At 44.8% G+C, this 19,963-nt stretch overlaps 1 protein-coding gene across 4 annotated transcripts in view; it reads right to left on the reverse strand.

Annotated features, from left to right (window-relative positions):
* LOC120030175 (EH domain-binding protein 1-like protein 1) overlaps positions 1 to 19,963 on the reverse strand; it is a 64,522-nt gene that overhangs the window by 14,311 nt on the left and 30,248 nt on the right. For all 4 annotated transcript variants that reach the window (XM_038975520.1, XM_038975519.1, XM_038975521.1 and 1 more), the window contains one exon: positions 19,695 to 19,851. In XM_038975520.1, coding sequence (XP_038831448.1) covers positions 19,695 to 19,851 — 157 coding nt within the window. The remainder of the gene's footprint in view (positions 1 to 19,694; positions 19,852 to 19,963) is intronic.

A 19,963-nucleotide genomic window follows, 5' to 3' on the forward strand; every position in this document is an offset into this window, starting at 1 on the left:
CGGTGTTTTTTTCCCCCTCTCATTTATGCTTTGGCCACAAATACGATTATAAGATGAGTCGACAACATTATTTGGGTATGAGTCAACAGAATATTAACTTTTCAAAGTGAGATTTTCACTGGACAGTTAGTTCAGAGATTTGCCAGAGCTCAAATATCTGGCTTTCCAGTGGCCATGGCAGACCAAATAAAGACAAACAATAACATATCACTACCACTACCACTGCAATCCATGCAGAGAGTCATATGCTCAAACACTTACCCCTTATCTAAAACATACTCTGCTGGTTCTCCAGCCACCTCTTTCTCCTTTTTCTGCATACTTGTCTCTTAAAAACCAAAAGCAAAAGAATGTTGCTTTCCACTTGCAATGTGAGTCACTGGAATTAGAATATTACATGCTTAACCACACACGTCTTACCATGTGCCTCTACAGACTCTGGACTGTGAGGGGGCACAGAAGGAAAACCAGGAATGCTTGCTGCCTTGGGGCAAGATGGTGCCAGTGCAACCATAGTTTTGAGGCCTTCATCTCCAACTGCACTGCCTAGGTCAGGCTTGGAAAGTGCGGTATCCTCTGACCTATCCTTCAATGGTTTTTCATACAATGGCTGCATAGAACTCGCATATTCTTCTCCCTGGGCCAGAGCTAATTCAATTGGCTGTCTAGAAGGTAATCCAGCTCCTGTAGATTCATTTGTACAAGATGGGTGTAGAGCAGACATGGTTTGTCCTTCCATTGCTTTAGGTTGTGGTAAGGACAGGAACTCAGGAGTGAGACTCTCACGTGCCACTATATTTTTCATATTTCCTTTGTCTTCTGCTGACCTATCTTGGATTATTATGGTCTCATCTTTCAGTGTCTTCTCAAACAGAGGCTTCTGTTCAACGTGCCAATTTCCTGTCTGGACTTTGGCCGTAGATGGCAAACCTGGTAGACTGGAGATTTTGGGGCACGATTGTGTGAAATCCACACTATTTACTTCTTTCTTAGGTTGTGGTGCAGAGGGGAAGCTAGGAATCCCGGCTGCTTCTGTGCAACATGGCACCAAAGCAACCATTGCTCTTGTTTTGTCAATGTCTTCTTTTGATCCGTCTTTTGGGAGAATGTTTTCTTCTTTCTTCTTCTTCTTCTGCAAGAGCTCAAACATAGGCTTGGGGTCAACTAGCCACTCTAAATGTGTAGCCCCCTCAGTGGATGCAAAACCAGGGAGACTGGAAACTTTAGAGAAAGCGGGCACAAGACTCAACATACTTAGATCTACCTCAGCTTTGGGATGTGGTGCAGAGGGGAAGCCAGGAATACTTGCTGCGGTAGGGCATGATGGTACCAGATCCACCATTCCTTTCATTTCTTGTTTGTCTTTTTCTGATATTTCCATAAATAAAATCAGCTTCTTCATTTGCTTCTCCCATAATGGTTGATGCTCCTTGGGTGGATTTGTGTGCCAATCTTTTCCTTCAGTTTGCTGATTGGATGGGAAACCTGCAATACTGGAGACTTTTGGACATGAAAGACAGATCATACTTGGTCCATAATATACCTCTTTGGGTTGTGGTACAGATGGGAAACCAGGGGTACGAGCCACTTTCGGACAAGATGGTACCAGAGATACTATTCCTTTCATCTTGGCTTTGTCTATTTCTGATCTTTCCGTTATCACAACTGGCTTCACCTTCATTTGCTTCTCCCATAATGGCTGATGATCCTCAGGCAGATCTGTGTGCCAATCTTTTCCTTCAGTTTGCTGATTGGACGGGAAACCTGCAATACTGGAGACTTTTGGACATGAAAGACAGATCATACTTGGTCCATAATATACCTCTTTGGGTTGTGGTACAGATGGGAAACCAGGGGTACGAGCCACTTTCGGACAAGATGGTACCAGAGATACTATTCCTTTCATCTTGGCTTTGTCTATTTCTGATCTTTCCGTTATCACAACTGGCTTCACCTTCATTTGCTTCTCCCATAATGGCTGATGATCCTCAGGCAGATCTGTGTGCCAATCTTTTCCTTCAGTTTGCTGATTGGACGGGAAACCTGCAATACTGGAGACTTTTGGACATGAAAGACAGATCATACTTGGTCCATAATATACATCTTTGGGTTGTGGTACAGATGGGAAACCAGGGGTACGAGCCACTTTCGGACAAGATGGTACCAGAGATACTATTCCTTTCATCTTGGCTTTGTCTATTTCTGATCTTTCCGTTATCACAACTGGCTTCACCTTCATTTCCTTCTCCCATAATGGCTGATGATCCTCGGGCAGATCTGTGTGCCAATAATGTTTGTCAGTTTGCTGACGGGATGGGAAACCTGCAATACTGGAGACTTTTGGACACAATGAAAGAAGGTTGACAATACTTGGCCCATAATATACTACTTTGGGTTTTGGTACAGATGGGAAACCTGGGGTACGAGCCACTTTCGGACAGGATGGTACCAGAGCCAACATTTCTTTCATTTCTTGTTTGTGTTTTTCTGATTTTTCCATCAATAACATCTTCTTCTTCATTTGCTTCTCCCATAATGGCTGATGATCCTTGGGCAGATCTGTGTGCCAATCTTTTCTGTCAGTTTGCTGATGGGATGGGAAACCTGCAATACTGGAGACTTTTGGACATGATAGACTGATCATACTTGGCCCATAATAGACCTCTTTGGGTTGTGGTACAGATGGGAAACCAGGCACCAGAGACATTTTCGGACAGGATGGAACCAGAGCCACTATTCCTTTCATCTTGGCTTTCTCTATTTCTGATCTTTCTGTTATCACAACTGGCTTCACCTTCATTTGCTTCTCCCATAATGGCTGATGATCCTCAGGCAGATCTGTGTGCCAATCTTTTCTGTCAGTTTGCTGATGGGATGGGAAACCTGCAATACTGGAGACTTTTGGACATGATAGACTGATAATACTTGGCCCATAATAGACCTCTTTGGGTTGTGGTACAGATGGGAAACCAGGAGTGCGAGCCACTTTGGGACAAGATGGTACCAGAGCCAACATTCCTTTCGTCTTGGCTTGGTCTTTTTCTGACCTTTCCATTCTCAAAACTGGGTTCACCTTCATTTGCTTCTCCCATAATGGCTGATGATCCTCGGGCAGATCTGTGTGCCAATCTTTTCTGTCAGTTTGCTGATGGGATGGGAAACCTGCAATACTGGAGACTTTTGGACATGATAGACTGATCATACTTGGTCCATAATATACCTCTTTGGGTTGTGGTACAGATGGGAAACCAGGGGTACGAGCCACTTTCGGACAAGATGGTACCAGAGATACTATTCCTTTCATCTTGGCTTTGTCTATTTCTGATCTTTCCGTTATCACAACTGGCTTCACCTTCATTTGCTTCTCCCATAATGGCTGATGATCCTCGGGCAGATCGGTGTGCCAATCTTTTCTGTCAGTTTGCTGACGAGATGGGAAACCTGCAATACTGGAGACTTTTGGACACAATGAAAGAAGGCTGAGTATGGTTGGCTCAAAATAGACCTCTTGGGGTTGCGGTACAGAGGGGAAGCCAGGAATCATGGATGCTTCTGGGCAACATGGCACCAAAGCAACCTTTGAACCATCTTCCTTTCTAAATTTGTCTTTTGGAAAAACTTCTTCTTTCTTCCTCCTCTGCAAGTGCTCAAACATAGGCTTGGGGTCAACAAGCCACTCTAATGTTGTAATCCCCTCAGTAGATGTGAAACCAGGGAGACAGGAAACTTCAGGGAAAGTGGGAAGACTCAACATATTGGGTTGTGGTGCAGATGGGAAGCCAGGGATCCTTGCAGCGTCAGGACACGAATGCCTCAATGAAACATTGGTTTTAATTTCCTCTTTGTCTACCTTTAAGCTGTCAATAATGACTTTCCTATCCTTTAATGGTATATTGAACAATGAGCTCTGATCAACAACCCACACTGCTTCCCTATCCTTCTCAATGGATGGAAAACCAGGGAGACTAGAAACTTTAGGGCAGGAGGGAACAAGATTCACACTACTTGTCCCCACTTCAGCTTCTGGATGTGGTGCAGAGGGGAAACCAGGAATCAGGGATGCTTTTGGGCAACATGGCATCAAAGCAACCATTGCTTTCATTTTTTCACTGTCTTCTTTTGATCTGTCTTTTGGAAAAACATTTTCTTCTTCTTTCTTCTTCTTTTTCTCCAAGTGCTCAAACATAGGCTTAGGGTCAACAAGCCACTCTAATGTTGCAGCCCCCTCAGTGGATGCGAAACCCGGGAGACTGGAAACTTTAGGACAAGCGGGCACAAGACTCAACATTCTTAGATCTACCTCAGCTTTGGGATGTGGTGCAGAGGGGAAGCCGGGAATACTTGCTGCAGTAGGGCACGATAGCTCCATAGTCACCATGTGTTTCATTAGCTCTTCTTGTAATCTGTCCAAATGTTGACTGGACCTAATGGTCACCTCTTCTTTCCCCTTCACTGTCTTCTCGCAAATTGCCTCAGTGTTGATTGTACACTCCTCTACCTGACTTTCAAGAGAAGGGAATCTGAGTGTGCCAGCCACTCTTGGACAGGATGGCATTAGATCTGCCATGTTAGGTTCCCTCTCTACCTTGACTTCCTTGGACAGATGTATAGACGGAAAGCCTGGAATGCTGGCAGTTCTTGGGCAAGATGGGATCATATCTGCCATAAATCTCACCATGTCTCTCTCCTCTTTTGATCTATCCATGGCCAGCTGTGGACCGTCCTTTGTTGGTTTCTCCCATAATATGCTCGTGTCCACTGGGCAGTCTTCCAATTGAGCCTCTGAACAGGACATTTGAGTGGATGGAAACCCTGGTGCACTGGCAACTCTTGGGGATGATGAAGCCATATTTTGAGGTCTGAGGAGAGGGTAAACCATGGTCAGAGGTGACTATAACAACGATGAAAGCAGAGTTTTCAACTAAGAGCAAAGCAATCAATAGGAAATTACCATCTAAAACGATCACACACAAACCAAAACTCATGCTCAAACATGATCTGACTATTCACAAAAATTACAATTAATAATGCAAACATTTCAATCAAGATAAAGCCAATCTAGGTGCATAAATACCACACAATCAAATGTAAAGGTTTTTTCAAAACCATGCTTGCAAAAATGTATACTGAACAAAAATCTAAACACAACATGCAACAATTTCCAAGAGTTACAGTTCATATAAGGAAATCAGTCAATTTAAATAAATTCATTAGGCCCTGATCTATGGATTTTACATGACTGGGAATACAGATATGCATCTGTTGGTCATAGATACCTTTAAAAAATGTAGGGGCGTGGATCAGAAAACCAGTCAGTTTCTGGTGTGACCACCATTTGCCCAATGCAGCTCGACACATCTCCTTCACATAGAGTTGATCAGGCTGTTGATTGTGGCCTGTGGAATGTTGTCCCACTCCTCTTCAATGGCTATGCGAACTAGAAAACATTGTCGTACTCGTCAATCCACAGCATCCCAAACATGCTCAATGGGCGACATGTCTGGTGAGTATACAGGCCATGGAAGAACTAGGACATTTCCAGCTTCCAGGAATTGTGTACAGATCCTTGCGACATGGCCTTGTGTAATAATGCTGAAACATGAGGTGATGGCGGCGGATGAATGGCGCAACAATGGGCCTCAGGATCTCGTCACGGTATCTCTGTGCATTTAAATTGCCATAGATAAAATGCAATTGTGTTCGTTTCCCGTAGCTTATGCCTGCCCATACCATAACCCCACCGCCACCATGGGGCACTCTATTCTCAACTCTGACATCAGCAAACCGGTCGCCCACACGGCGCCATCTGCCCGGTACAGTTGAAACTGGGATTAATCCGTGAAGGGAACACTTCCAGTGGCCATCGAAGGTGAGCATTCGCCCACTGAAGTCGGTTACGATGCCGAACTGCAGTCAGGTCAAGACCCTGGTGAGGATGATGAGCACGCAGATGAGCTTTCCTGAGACCGTTTATGACAATTTGTGCAGAAATTATTTTGTTGTGCAAACCCACAGTTTCATCAGCTGTCCGGGTGGCTTTACTCAGATGATCCCGCAGGTGAAGAAGCCGGATGTGGAGGTCCTGGGCTGGCATGGTTACACATGGTCTGCGGTTCTGAAGCCAGTTGGACGTACTGACAAATTCTCCAAAATTACGTTGGAGACAGCATATGGTAGAGAAATTAACATTACATTCTCTGGCAACAGCTCTGGTGGACATCCCTCCAGTCAGCTTACCAATTTCACACTTCCTCAAACCTTCAGACATCTGTGGCATTGTGTTGTGTGACAAAACGGCACATTTTAGAGTGGCCTTTTGTTTTCCCCAGCACAAGTTGCACCTGTGTAATGTGTCAGGCTGTTTAATCAGCTTCTTGATATGCCACACCTGTCAGGTGGATGGACTACCTTGGCAAAGGATAAATGCACACTAATTGATGTAAACAAATTTAGAAAAACATTTTTTTTGTGTGTATGGAACATTTCTGGGATCTGTTATTTAAGCTCATGAAACATGGGACCAACACTTTACATGTTGCATTTATATTATTGTTCAGTATATATATATTCATTAAAATTGTAACTGATAATGCAAAATATTGGCAAATTCAATTAAGTCTAGAAGCACAAATTTTACAATACGATTTCATACCATTCCTGCATTTGGCTAATGCTCTGTTTAAGTTATGTCAAATCCAAACTCCAAAAACAGCAATAGGAATGCAACACCATGCAGATCAACACAACTAACCAGCACCATGCTGGCAGGTAGTGAGGTTGAGCGCTGTGGCCCTTTCACACTTACCTCGTCTCATAAACTTTCACCTGCCTAGCCACAGTAACCTCTTCCTTCCCAGAATGCTCTATTCCAGAGACTGACTCTAAGACTTCCTCTACCGCTTCTTCCTCACATATCATGTCCAAGTCCTCTACAACTTGATACTCTACTAGTGCCACAACCTCACACGCCATCTGGCTGTGTGAAATGTCTTTTGGCTCATTGTCAACAGTTGCTCCCATCCCATACGGCAATGGCTGTCCCCCTTGAATGGGAGACTGACACGAAGGGCTGAAAGAGAGTGACAGGAAGTGAGAGACCAAATAAATGGGAAGAATTACACAGTGAAAAGCACAGGGCATGCACCTTGCAAGAATAGTGCAAAAACCACAGTAGTGTCAGTCAGATGTGGAGGAGATGGTGCACAAGCATTATTGTAAGCAGGCAAACAAGAACAGCTGCACTCCTGCGGCAAACCAACACAACCCACCTCTCTCTGACAGTCAAGAATAATGGCATGTCTGTAGGAATGGAGTGCCACATTCGGCAGTGCAAGTGTCTGAAAACAGAGTTGAAATGCAAGTGTTTCATACTCTATCTGACAGGCAACTGGACAGGCAGAGAAATGTGCTTTAAAGTCTCATAAAAGTGTGCCATAATGCAGATTTAGAATAGTCTGCTCTCCTACTCCCACTCACTCACCCTCTTTCTAGAACGCCCACTTCTTGCGCCTCATATCTGGTCTGAATGACCCCCTCTTCCTTGAGCCTCTCCAAAACTGAGCCATGTTTAAATTCATGTTTGTTCTCATTCACCACTGCTTTGATTAATTTGGGTTTGTGGCTAAGCTCTGTTTGGCCCTCCTTGCAGTCATATATCTCCTCTGCCCATTCAGGCCTTTGACCTCGACTTGACTGTTGATTGAGAGACGAATCACTGTAGAGAGGCGTTTGACAATGTGTCGATGGGAAGCCAGGGTCAACGGCCTCACTTGGGCAAGATGGCAAAATAGACACCATTCCCTTCTCTAATTCATCATGAGTGGGAGCCTGTGACTGCACTGTTTTCTCTTTCAGTGACTTTTCACAAAATGGCCTCTCCTCCACAGGACACTGATGAATTGGAGGATCCTCTTGATTTTGCATCTTTGTGGATGGAATCCCTTGGACATGTGTAACCATTGGGCAAGTTAACAAAAGACTGGGCATGTTTGGCTCTTGTTCTTCTTTAGGCAATGGTGCTGATGGAAAGCCAGGTATACTAGCTTCTTTTGGGCAAGATAGTAACATAGCTGCCATTCCTTTGGCATCATCTGATCTACTGACTCCAATAGCTGGAATCTCTTTCTGTGTTTGCTGCCATAATGGTCCATCTTCCACAGCCCAGTTCTCTACTAAAACCTTATCTACTTTCTCTGGTTGTAAAGAGGGAAAGCCAGAGACTTTGGCAACATTGGAGCATGATGATTTAACTGTAGCAGTGATGTATTGCTCTGTCTTGGGTCTTGGGGCAGAGGGAAAACCAGGTATTTTGGCTTCTTCCGGACATGTTGGCTCCAGGGCCATCATATGTCTGTCAAACTCTTTGTCATCTTTTAATCTACTCATAACTGGGGATGAAAGTACAGTCACCGAGTGTCTCGCCTTCACTGGCTTCTCTAACAATGGCTTTCGGTCAGCTGGCCAACCCATAACTGGATCCTGTTTTGTTAGTTCTATCTTTATGGATGGGAGCCCAATAACATTAGAAATGTTGGGGCAAGATAGCACAATATTCACCATACTTGGAAGCTTCTCTACTATGAGCTGTGGCACAGATGGAAAGCCCGGACTTAGAGCAACACTTGCACAGGATGGTACAAGAGATAACATTGCCTTTATCATGACTTTGTCGCTGTAACAACAGTCTCCCTCAAATGGAGAGCATTCCAGAGTCTCCAGAGTATTAGCAACCCTCGATGGTGGTGTCTCCCAGAGTACACTCTTGACTGTCGGCCAGCCCTCTACATAAGCATGATCAGACATGACTGACTGTCTTGAAGGAAAACCAATTATACTAGAAACTTCCGGGCAAGATGGGGAAAGATTAGTCATGCATGGCTTTTTCTCTACTTCAACATGAGCATCTTTTGCTTGCGGACCCGATGGGAAGTTAGTAAGGGTGGCTTTTGCTGGGCATGACAGCACAATACTTGTCAATATTTCTCTGTCTCTAAATGACATTTCCTGAGATGGACAAAGCTGAAGAGATGGGAAACCTGGGTTCAAAGCAAAAATTGGACATGATGGTATAAGAGATAACATTGCCTTTATCATGACGTTGTCGCTGTAACAACAGTCTCCCTCAAATGGAGAGCAATCCAGAGTCTCCAGAGTATTAGCAACCCTCGTTGGTGATTTCTCCCAGACTACACTTTTGACCATCGGCCAGCCCTCTACATAACCATCATCCAACATGATCAATTGTCTTGAAGGAAAACCAATGATACTAGACACTTCCGGACAAGATGGGAAAAGGGAAGTCATGCATGGATCTTTTTCTACTTCAACATGATAGGTTTTGGCTTGTGGAGCCGATGGGAAGCCAGGAAGGGTGGCTTTTGCTGGGCATGATGGTACCATACTTGTCATTATTTCTCTGTCTCTGAATGACATATCCTCAACTGGAGAAAGCTGGAGATTAAGCCCCTCTCCTTTCCTCAATGATTTAACCCAAAATGTCTCCCTGTCAACATGCCAGCCATCATGTCCTGCCTTGGATGGACGTCTTGAGGGGAAACCTGAAGACCTTGAATATTTCGGGCAGGTAGGCCATAGACATACCATGCTTGGGATCACCCTAACATGAGCCCTATCCGACTTGTGCCGTGACGATGAGGGAAAGCCTGGAATGGTGGCTTTTATTGGGCAAGGTGGTAACATAGACACCATAATTTTAATCATCGCTCTCTCTTTGAATGATAATGTTTGCACTGGACAAAGGGCTAGTGTGTCTCTATTATTTAACGGCCTCTCCCACAGTGGCCTCTTGTTAACACACCAGCCATCTTTATCTGAATTGATAGGAAGTCTAGAAGGTAAGCCAGAAACTTTAGAAACTTTAGGGCAAGTCTGCAGAAGACTGATCATGCTTGGTGTGTCTGCAAACTTCTTCCCAGGTACAGAGGGGAAGCCTGGAATCACAGATGCTATGGGACAAGATGGCATCAAAGCAACCACTGCTTTAATTTTGTCAATGTCTTCCTTTGATCTGTCTTTTGGAAAAACTTCTTCCTTCTTCTGCAAGTGGTCAAACATAGGCTCGGGGTCAACAAACCACTCTGTTGTACACCCCTCAGTGGATGCGAGACCCAGTAGGTTGGAAACTTTAGGGAACGTGGGAACAAGACTCAACATATTGGGTTGTGGTGCAGATGGGAAGCCAGGGATCCGAGCAGCATGAGGGCATGATTGCCTCAAAGGAATGTTGATTTTAATTTCCTCTTTGTCTGCTTTTGAGCTGTCAAAAATTACTTTCTTCTCCTTTGGCGGTGTCTTGTAAAATGGCCTCTCATCAACTACCCACCCTGTTTCCCTATTCCCCTCAATGGATGGAAAACCAGGGAGACTAGAAGTTTTAGGGCAGGAGGGAACAAGATGCATCATACTTGGTGTCTCCTCAGCCTTTTTGCGTGGTGCAGAGGGGAAACCAGGAATCATGGATGCTACTGGGCAACATGGCACCAAAGCAACCATTGCTTTCATTTTTTCAGTGTCTTCTTTTGATCGGTCTTTTGGAAAAATGTCTTCTTCCTCCTCCTTCTTTTGCAAGTGTTCAAACATAGGCTTGGGGTCAACAAGCCACTCTAATGTTGTAGGCCCTTCAATGGATGCGAAACCCAGGAGACTGGAAACTTTAGGGCAAGCAGGAACAAGACTCAACATACTAAGATCTACCTCAGCTTTGGGATGTGGTGCAGAGGGAAAACCAGGAATCCTGGCCTTCTTCGGGCAAGATGTTAACATATCTATCATGTTATTTGTAACATCTTTATTGTCATGTGGTATTGCCTGTACCAAAGAAACTGTTATTTTCTTTAATGGCCTCTCCAAGAGTGTCATCCAGTTAGCATGCCAGACAACATTTTCAGACGTATGCAGATGTCTAGAAGGTAAACCAAAAACTCTGGAAAGTCTAGGACAAGTAGGCAGAAGGTTCATCATAATTGGCTCTTGCCTTGGTGCAGAGGGGAAGCCAGGAATACTGGCTGCTCTTGGGCAGGATGGTGTAAGAGCAAGCATGGTGCTAGCCATTTCACTATCATTATAGACTGTGCCAACATTATCTAATAATTCTGACCTTTTTCTTGGTGACATCTTCAAATATTCTTTATCTACTGGCCAATCTGGTGCCTGATTCAGATCCAAAGCTGGCAATCCAGAAACAGTCGATACCTTTGGGCAAGTAGGCACAAGATTCACCATACTTGGGGTTTCTACTGATCTCTGCCTTGGTGCAGAAGGGAAGCCAGGTACACTGGTTTTCCTGGGGCAAGATGGTACCATAGCTACCATATGTTTCAGATCTTTGTCTTTATCATGAGCTGGAGAAATGTCTAGAATTGGCACACCCCTTTCCCTCAACGGCTTCTCCCAGAGTGGCAGTCTCTCCACAAGCCAATATTCATCTCTAGACCTGATTCGCTCTATAGAGGGTAAACCAGAAACCTTAGAAAGTTTAGGGCAAGTAGTCAGAAGACTGATCATACTTGGTGTGTCTTCTAGCTTCGACTGCGGTGCAGAGGGGAAGCCTGGAATCCTGGCCTTATTCGGGCAAGATGGTAACATATCTACCATCTTTTGTGTAAGTTCTTTATCCTTGTGTGGCATTTCCTGCACGTAAACTGTACTTTTCTTCAATGGCCTCTCCAAAAGTGGCCTGTTAGCATGCCAATCATCATTTTCTGATGTATGCAGATGTCTAGAAGGTAAACCAAAAACTCTGGAAAGTCTAGGATAAGTAGGCAGATGATTAACCATACTTGGCTCTTGCTTTGGAGCAGAGGGGAAGCCAGGTGTACTGGCCTTCCAGGGGCAGGATGGTGACAAAGCTACCATATATTTCACAATTTCCGTATCATGATAGACTGTGTCAATATCGTCCAAATGGAACATTGATTCTTCTGGCCTTTCTCTAGATGGCAACAGTGACTCTTTATCAACTGGCCACTCTACTGTTTGTGTCTGTTTGATAGCTGCCAATCCAGGAACTCTAGATACCCTTGGACAATATGGCATTATGTTAACCATACTTGGCTCTTGCCTTGGTGCAGATGGAAAGCCAGGGACACTAGCCTTCCTTGGGCAAGATGGTAACATGGCCACCATATTTTTCATAAGCTCATTGTCCTTGTGTGGCATTTCCTGCATTAGACATGCTGTTCTTTCCCTCAATGGTCTCTCCAAGAGTGGCCTGCTGTTAGCATGCCACTCAACATTTTCAGACTTATTTGGCTGTTTGGAGGGTAAACCAGGAACTCTAGCCAGTCTAGGGCAAGTAGGCAGAAGGTTAACCATATTCGGCTCCTGCGTTGGTGCAGAAGGGAAGCCATGAATACTGGCCTTCCTGGGGCAAGATGGTACCATAGCTACCATATGTTTTACCATATATGTATCATGAGCTGGAGAAATGTGTTGAATCGTTACATCCAATTCCCTCAATGTCTTCTCCCAGAGTGGCATTCTGTCCACAATCCAATTTTCATGTCTAGACATTGTTGGTTGTTTGGAGGGTAAACCAGAAATTCTGGCCAATCTAGGGCAAGTAGGCAGAAGGTTAACCATGCTTGGCTCTTGCCTTGATGCTGAGGCGATGCCAGGAATACTGTCTGCGTTTGGGCAGGATGGTTTCAGAGCTGCCATGTTTGTGACCACTTCACTATCATGATAGACTCTGCCAACATTCTCCAAATGGAACATTGATTCATCAGGCCATGCTCTGGGTGACAGTGACTTTTTGTCAACTGGTAATTCTACTATTTGTGTCTGTTCTATAGTTGCCAATCCAGGAACTTTAGATACCCTTGAACAAGTTAGCATTATGTTAACCATACTTGGCTCTTGCCTTGGTGCAGATGGGAAGCCAGGAAGCCTAGCCTTCCTTGGGCAAGTTGGCAACATGGCTACCATGTCTTTCATAATTTCAGTGTCTTTGAATGCCATTTCCTGATCTTGTAAAATAGGTCCTTCTCTTTTCTTCAATGGCTTCTCCCACAGTGGACTGCAGTCCACTTTCCAGTCAATATCATCTGAATTGTTTGGAAGTCTAGAGGGTAAACCAGGTACTCTGGGAAGTTTATGGCAAGTAGGATGAAGACTGAGGATATTTGACTCTTGACTTGGCATAGATTCTACACCAGCTACACCAGCCTTTTCCGGGCAAAATGGTAAGAGAGCAACCACAAGTTCATTGTGCTCATATGACGTTGCATGTACTACAGAAAGTGAAGGGATCAGCTCAACTGTTTTCCTCAATGGCTTTTCTATTATTGGCCGTCTGATAGCATGCCAGTAGTCAGGTTCTGACTCAGTTGGATGTCTAGAGGGTAAACCAGAAACTCTGGAAAGTTTAGGGCAAGTAGGAAGAAGATCATACTTCATGATTGTTCTTGGGGATCCTAACCTCTGCTTCAGTTTTGAAGGAAAGCCAGGAATACTGGCCTTCCTTGGGCACGATGGTAACATGGCTACCATATATTTCAACATCGTTTTCTCTTTATATGCAATGCTAAGAGCTGAAGAAATTGGTTGAATAATCACATCCATTTTCCTCAATGGCTTTTCCCACAGTGGCTTTCTGTCCACAAGCCAATCTTTATCTCTAGAACTGATTGAGGGTAAACCGGAAACCCTAGACAGTCTAGGGTAAGTAGACAGAACATTAACCATATTTGGCTCTTGCCTTGGTTCAGAAGGGAGTGCAGCAATACTGGCTGCTTTGAGGCAGGATGGGGGTTCTTTCCTTCGGGCAGAGGTCATGCCATGAATGCTCGTGATTCGAGGGCAGGATGGTGTCATAGCAAACATATTCCTGGTAATTTCACTATCATGATAGACTGTGTTAACATCCAATAATAATCCTGGCCGCTCTCTTGGTAAATTTGCAAACAATGTCTCTTTATCTACCGGCCAAACTACTGCCTGTTTTGGTTTCTGATTTAAAGCTGGCCATCCAGGAACTATAGATACCCTTGGACAAGTTGGAAGAAGACTCACCATATTCGACACTTGCCTTGGTGCAGAAGGGAAGCCAGGCACACTAGCCTTATTTGGGCAAGATGGTAACATGGCTGTCATGTTTTCCATCAATTTAGTATCTTTGAATGTTTTTTCGTGATCTTGGGAAACATGTAAAATAAGCCCCTCTCGTTCCTTTAATGGCTTTGCCCACAGGGAAACTCTGTCCACAAGCCAATCATCATCTCTAGAACTGATTGGCTGTTTGGAGGGTAAACCAGAAACCGTAGAAAGTCTAGGGCATGTAGACAGAAGACTGGTCATACTTGGTGTGTCTACTAGCTTCTGCCTAGGTGCAGAGGGTAAACCTGGAATCCTGGCCTTATTCGGGCAAGATGGTAACATATCTACCATATTTTTGGTAAGTTCTTTGTCCTTTTGTCGCATTTCCTGCACTACAGAAAGTGCTCTGTTCTTCAATGGTCTCTCCAGAATAGGCCTACTGTTAGCATGCCAGTCAACATTATCTAACTTAATTGGCAGTTTAGAGGGTGAACCAGAAACTCTGGCCATTAAAGGGCATGTAGGCAGAAGGTTAACCATATTCAGTTCAGATTCAGAAAGCTTTATTGTCCCAACATTGGGCAATTTGGTAGGCTCTTGCATTGTTTCAGATGGGAAGCCAGGAATACTGGCAGTTTTGGGGCAGGATGGTTTAAGATCCACCATTTTCTTGACCTTTTCACTATCATTATAAACTGTGCCAACATCCTCTAAACGGACCATCAATAATTCTACTTCTTTAGGTAACTTATTAAACAGAGCCTTTGTATCTACTGGCCAGTCTACTGTCTTTGTCGGGTCTATGGTTGGCAGTCCAGGAACTCTAGATACCCTTGGGCAAGTTGGCATTATGTTAACCATGCTTGGCACAACCTGAGCTTTGGGCCTTGGAACAGATTGAAAACCAGGAACAGTACTCTCACTTGGACAAAATGGGACAAGCACTACCATACGTTTAAACATTTCTTTGTCTCCATACACTTGGTCTAAAGCAATTGACGACGAAAGCTCAATAACCGTCTTCTCATCATGTGGTCTCTCCCATTTCAGCTTTTTATCCACACTCCAACCTACATCCTCAGCCCCTTCAGTCTCCTTTGGTTTCCAGGAGGCCAAACCAGGTGCACTGGATACGCTTGTGCAAGTTGGCACTAGATTCACCATACTTGGTTCCATTTGTGTTTTGGGTGGTGATGCTGGTCTTTCTGTTTTGGATGGTGATGCTGGTCTTTCTATTTTGGGTGGTGATGCTGGTCTTTCTGTTTTGGGTGGTGATGCTGGTCTTTCTGTTTTGGGTGGTGGTGCTGGTCCTTCTGTTTTGGGTGGTGATGCTGATCTTTCTGTTTTGGGTGGTGATGCTGGTCTTTCTGTTTTGGATGATGGTGCTGGTCTTTCTGTTTTGGGTGGTGGTGCTGAGGGGAACCCAGGAACACTGGCTACCCTTGGACAACTTGGCAACATGGCAGCCATACTTTCCATTACTTTCTGGTCCTCATCCGATGTTTCAGGGGCAGGGGTGATAATTGGTGTTCCTTTCAGTGGCTTCTCCCATAATGGACTTTTATCAATGGGCCATTCTTCGGGTCGGGCCTTATATCTGTTCCTAATCAATGTGGATGGGAAACCAGGGTAACTCGACACTTTTGGACAAGATGGCAGCGAGGCAGCCATACTTTTAGTTCTAAAGGGACAGGGGACACCAAGGATATATGTCAGATGAAAGGTGCCAACTGGGAACTACAAAACATGTTCTTGTGTTTAAATAACTAGTGGGACCAGCCCTTAATATTTATTGAAATGCAAACCTATGAGGTACATTAGTACTACATGCCTTCAGGACATGCTAACATGTTTTAGAACTAGTTGAATGACTGACACATTGAGGAACAGGGGTATGTAGTGATTGTGCACCATGCCACACTTACCCCCAATCCATGGTTACCCCTTGTTCTTTTGAACGTCTTGAAACTCTTGTTGTTTTGGGAGAATATTTAGGAGCATCTTTCTTAGGGACCAGTGTCTGCCCCTGCTCTTTCTTTGGGTCTTTCTCCTTTGGCAGACCCCTCTGCGACACTCTGTACAACCGTGTGGTCTGCAACTCAGTGAGGTGGGAGGGCGGGGCCATCATCCTCTGCTGCCCACTGGTTACTGTCACAATCTGTTCAGGCTCTGGTTTGGCTAACGGTGTCCCTATCTGCATGGACATCTTGTTCAAGTGACTCCTCGTTCTGTCAAGTGACTTCATGGATGTGACTGTGGGCTCAGGTAAGCCTGGCCTTTGCATGGGTGCAAAAGGGAGAGGTTGCTGGGGTGTTGGAACTGGGAGTGCCCTGATTGACCTCTCCTCTGCCTGACATTTTGCAATCGGTTTTGGCATCTCAAAATATTGGAGCCCCGGAACAGAGGGTGCTCGGGGGCTAAAGGGCAGGAGAGGGCTCATGCTCTCAGCTCTGAGGGACAAACAAATCAAGGTCAGAGTTCAGAGGTCAAGGGAGGGGGAGGGGGGAGATTGCATCTCCATAGCAACAACGCAGTGAAAAACAGGCAAGGTTCCCCATCTCAAGCACGGTCAGAGGTGCTACTGTAAGGGCACAAGCACAAGCTTTGCTAAGGATTTTACATGAATTCTTTGGCATACTTCTAGAGTTAGCATACTACTAAATTGCACACAAAGTAGACAACCAGCAAGCGCTCAGTCAAAGAAAGTTAATCATGTAAGACAATCACTGGGACAAGACGAGCAGAGATCTCTCTATGTATTTAAAATGTTTACATTTGACCCTTATTTAACTGGGCAAGTACGTTTTTAAGGACAAATTCTTATTTACAATGACGGCCGATTGCAACAGCATTGCAGCTTGAGGAAACTTGACACACTATAAATCTGCCTACCTACCAGAAACTGATACAATCGTTTTGGTTTCACTATTGACAACCAGGTAGTTTCCAATGAATCACAATATTTCAGATGGATACATTGCCACAGTGACAAAATATGTAGTTCTAGCTTTGCAGTGCCAAAGCAAACAAATGGTTATAATTACAACTTTTAACCAGGTAAGCTAGTTGAGAACAAGTTCTCAATTTACAACTGCGACCTGGCCAAGATAAAGCAAAGCAGTGCGACACAAACAACAACACAGAGTTACACATGGAATAAACAAGCGTACAGTCAATAACACAATAGAAAAAAAAAGAAAGTCTATACACAGTGTGTGCAAATGGCGTGAGGAGGTAAGGCAATAAATAGGCCATAGTAGCGAAGTAATTACAATTTAGCAGATTAACACTGGAGTGATAGAGGAGCAGATGATGATGTGCAAGTAGTGATACTGGTGTGCAAAAGAGCAGAAAGTAAATAAAAACAATATGGGGATGAGGTAGGTAGATTGGATGGGCTATTTACAGATGGGCTATGTACAGCTGCAGCGATCGGTTAGCTGCTCAGATAGCTGATGTTTAAAGTTATTGAGGGAAATGTAAGTCTCCAGCTTCAGCAATTTTTGCAATTCGTTCCAGTCACTGGCAGCAGAGAACTGGAAGGAAAGGCGGCCAAAGGAAGTGTTGGCTTTGGGGATGACCAGTGAGATATACCTGCTGGAGCATGTGCTACGGGTGGGTGTTGTTATCGTGACCAGTGAGCTGAAATAAGGCGGAGCTTTACCTAGCATAGACTTATGACCTGGAGCCAGTGGGTCTGGCAATGAATATGGAGTGAGGGCCAGCCAACTAGAGCATACAGGTCGCAGTGGTGGGTGGTATAAGGGGCTTTGGTAACAAAACGGATGGCACTGTGATAGACTGCATCCAGTTTGCTGAGTAGAGTATTTGAAGCTATTTTGTAGATGACATCGCCGAAGTCGAGGATTTGGTAGGATAGTCAGTTTTACTAGGTTAAGTTTGGCGGCGTGAGTGAAGGAGGCTTTGTTGCGAAATAGAAAGCCAATTCTAGATTTGATTTTGGATTGGAGATGTTTGATATGAGTCTGGAAGGAGAGTTTACAGTCTAGCCAGACACCTAGGTATTTGTAGTTGTCCACATATTCTAGGTCAGAACCGTCCAGAGTAGTGATGCTAGTCGGGCAGGCGGGGGGCGGGCATGCATTTGGGTTTTACTGGCGTTTAAGAGCAGTTGGAGGCCACGGAAGGAGTGTTGCATGGCATTGAAGCTCGTTTGGAGGTTAGTTAACACAGTGTCGAAAGAAGGGCCAGATGTATACAGAATGGTGTTGTCTGCGTAGAGGTGGATCAGGGAATCACCCGCAGCAAGAGCGACATCGTTGATATATAGAGAGAAAAGAGTCGGCCCGAGAATTGAACCCTGTGGTACCCCCATAGAGACTGCCAGAGGTCCGGACAACAGGCGCTCCGATTTGACACACTGAACTCTGTCTGCGAAGTAGTTGGTGAACCAGGCGAGGCAGTCATTTGAGAAACCAAGGCTATTGAGTCTGCCGATAAGAATACGGTGATTGACAGAGTCGAAGGCCTTGGCCAGGTCGATGAAGACGGCTGCACAGTACTGTCTTTTATCGATGGCGGTTATGATATCGTTTAGTACCTTGAGCGTGGCTGAGGTGCACCCATGACCAGCTTGGAAACCGGATTGCACACCGGAGAAGGTACGGTGGGATTTGAAATGGTCAGTGATCTGTTTATTAACTTGGCTTTCGAAGACTTTAGAAAGGCAGGGCAGGATGGATATAGGTCTATAACAATTTGGGTCTAGAGTGTCACCCCCTTTGAAGAGTGGGATGACCGCGGCAGCTTTCCAATCTTTAGGGATCTCGGACGATACAAAAGAGAGTTTGAACAGACTGATAATAGGGGTTGCAACAATGGTGGCGGATAATTTTAGAAAGAGAGGGTCCAGATTGTCTAGCCCAGCTGATTTGTACGGGTCCAGGTTTTGCAGCTCTTTCAGAACATCTGCTATCTGGATTTGGGTGAAGGAGAAGCTGGGGAGGCTCAGGCAAGTAGATGCGGGGGGTGCGGAGCTGTTGGCCGGGTTGGGTTAGCCAGGAGGAAAGCATGGCCAGCCATAGAGAAATGCTTATTGAAATGTTCGATTATCATGGATTTATCGGTGGTGACCGTGTTACCTAGCCTCAGTGCAGTGGTGTTGATGCAATGTTGATCGCAGACAGCACAAGATTTTTGTGCAATAACACGACAGCTGCCTTAGACTCAAACACAACTCCTTCAGACAGTTATCCAAGACACTATATCTATGTCACCATTATGACTAATAAGAAGAGTACACCGACTACAGCAACACTGGGAAAACCACAACATTGACGAGAAGAATTGTTACACAAGACATTTCCTTGAAGTCGGACAGTTACTGTATTCCTGACATACCACTAAATAGATTTAGGCCTTTTCAAGTTACTACGAATGTGAAATTCACTCGTCACAGTTATCAATAAGTTCAAATGACCACACTTTTGTCTTTCAAAGTGGCCTTCACTGTGTCACCTTACATCGTTGTCTCTCGCCATCGTGCAAAAAAATAACCACAAAAAAAAGAGACCATGCTCACCATCGACATTGAATGGAGATTCAAACCAAACCAGCCGTTCCAAGCATGAACAATGAGCACCACCACCAGTAGCTGCATAACCTTTGAATTCACTCACCCTGCCGTTCCCTGGACAACCTCCATTCCAAACATTGAGTCTGCCCCCCATCTTCCCGCGCAAGCTCTTGTCTCAAAGGGCTTAGCCAATGGGTCAAGTGTGGATGTTGATGGGTCTGCCCTCTGATTGGCAATACTGATCATTCCAGCAGTGCGGGCTAGAAGGGACGACAGGGGAGAACATTATGAAGATTCATCTGACGCCATCAGTACACACCGTCTTGACTGTGGGCCAAATCCTGACTTAAAATTATAGGGCACAGATCTCAA

The sequence above is a fragment of the Salvelinus namaycush genome, chromosome 36 (genome assembly GCF_016432855.1).
Source record: "Salvelinus namaycush isolate Seneca chromosome 36, SaNama_1.0, whole genome shotgun sequence".
Lineage (NCBI taxonomy): Eukaryota > Metazoa > Chordata > Actinopteri > Salmoniformes > Salmonidae > Salvelinus > Salvelinus namaycush.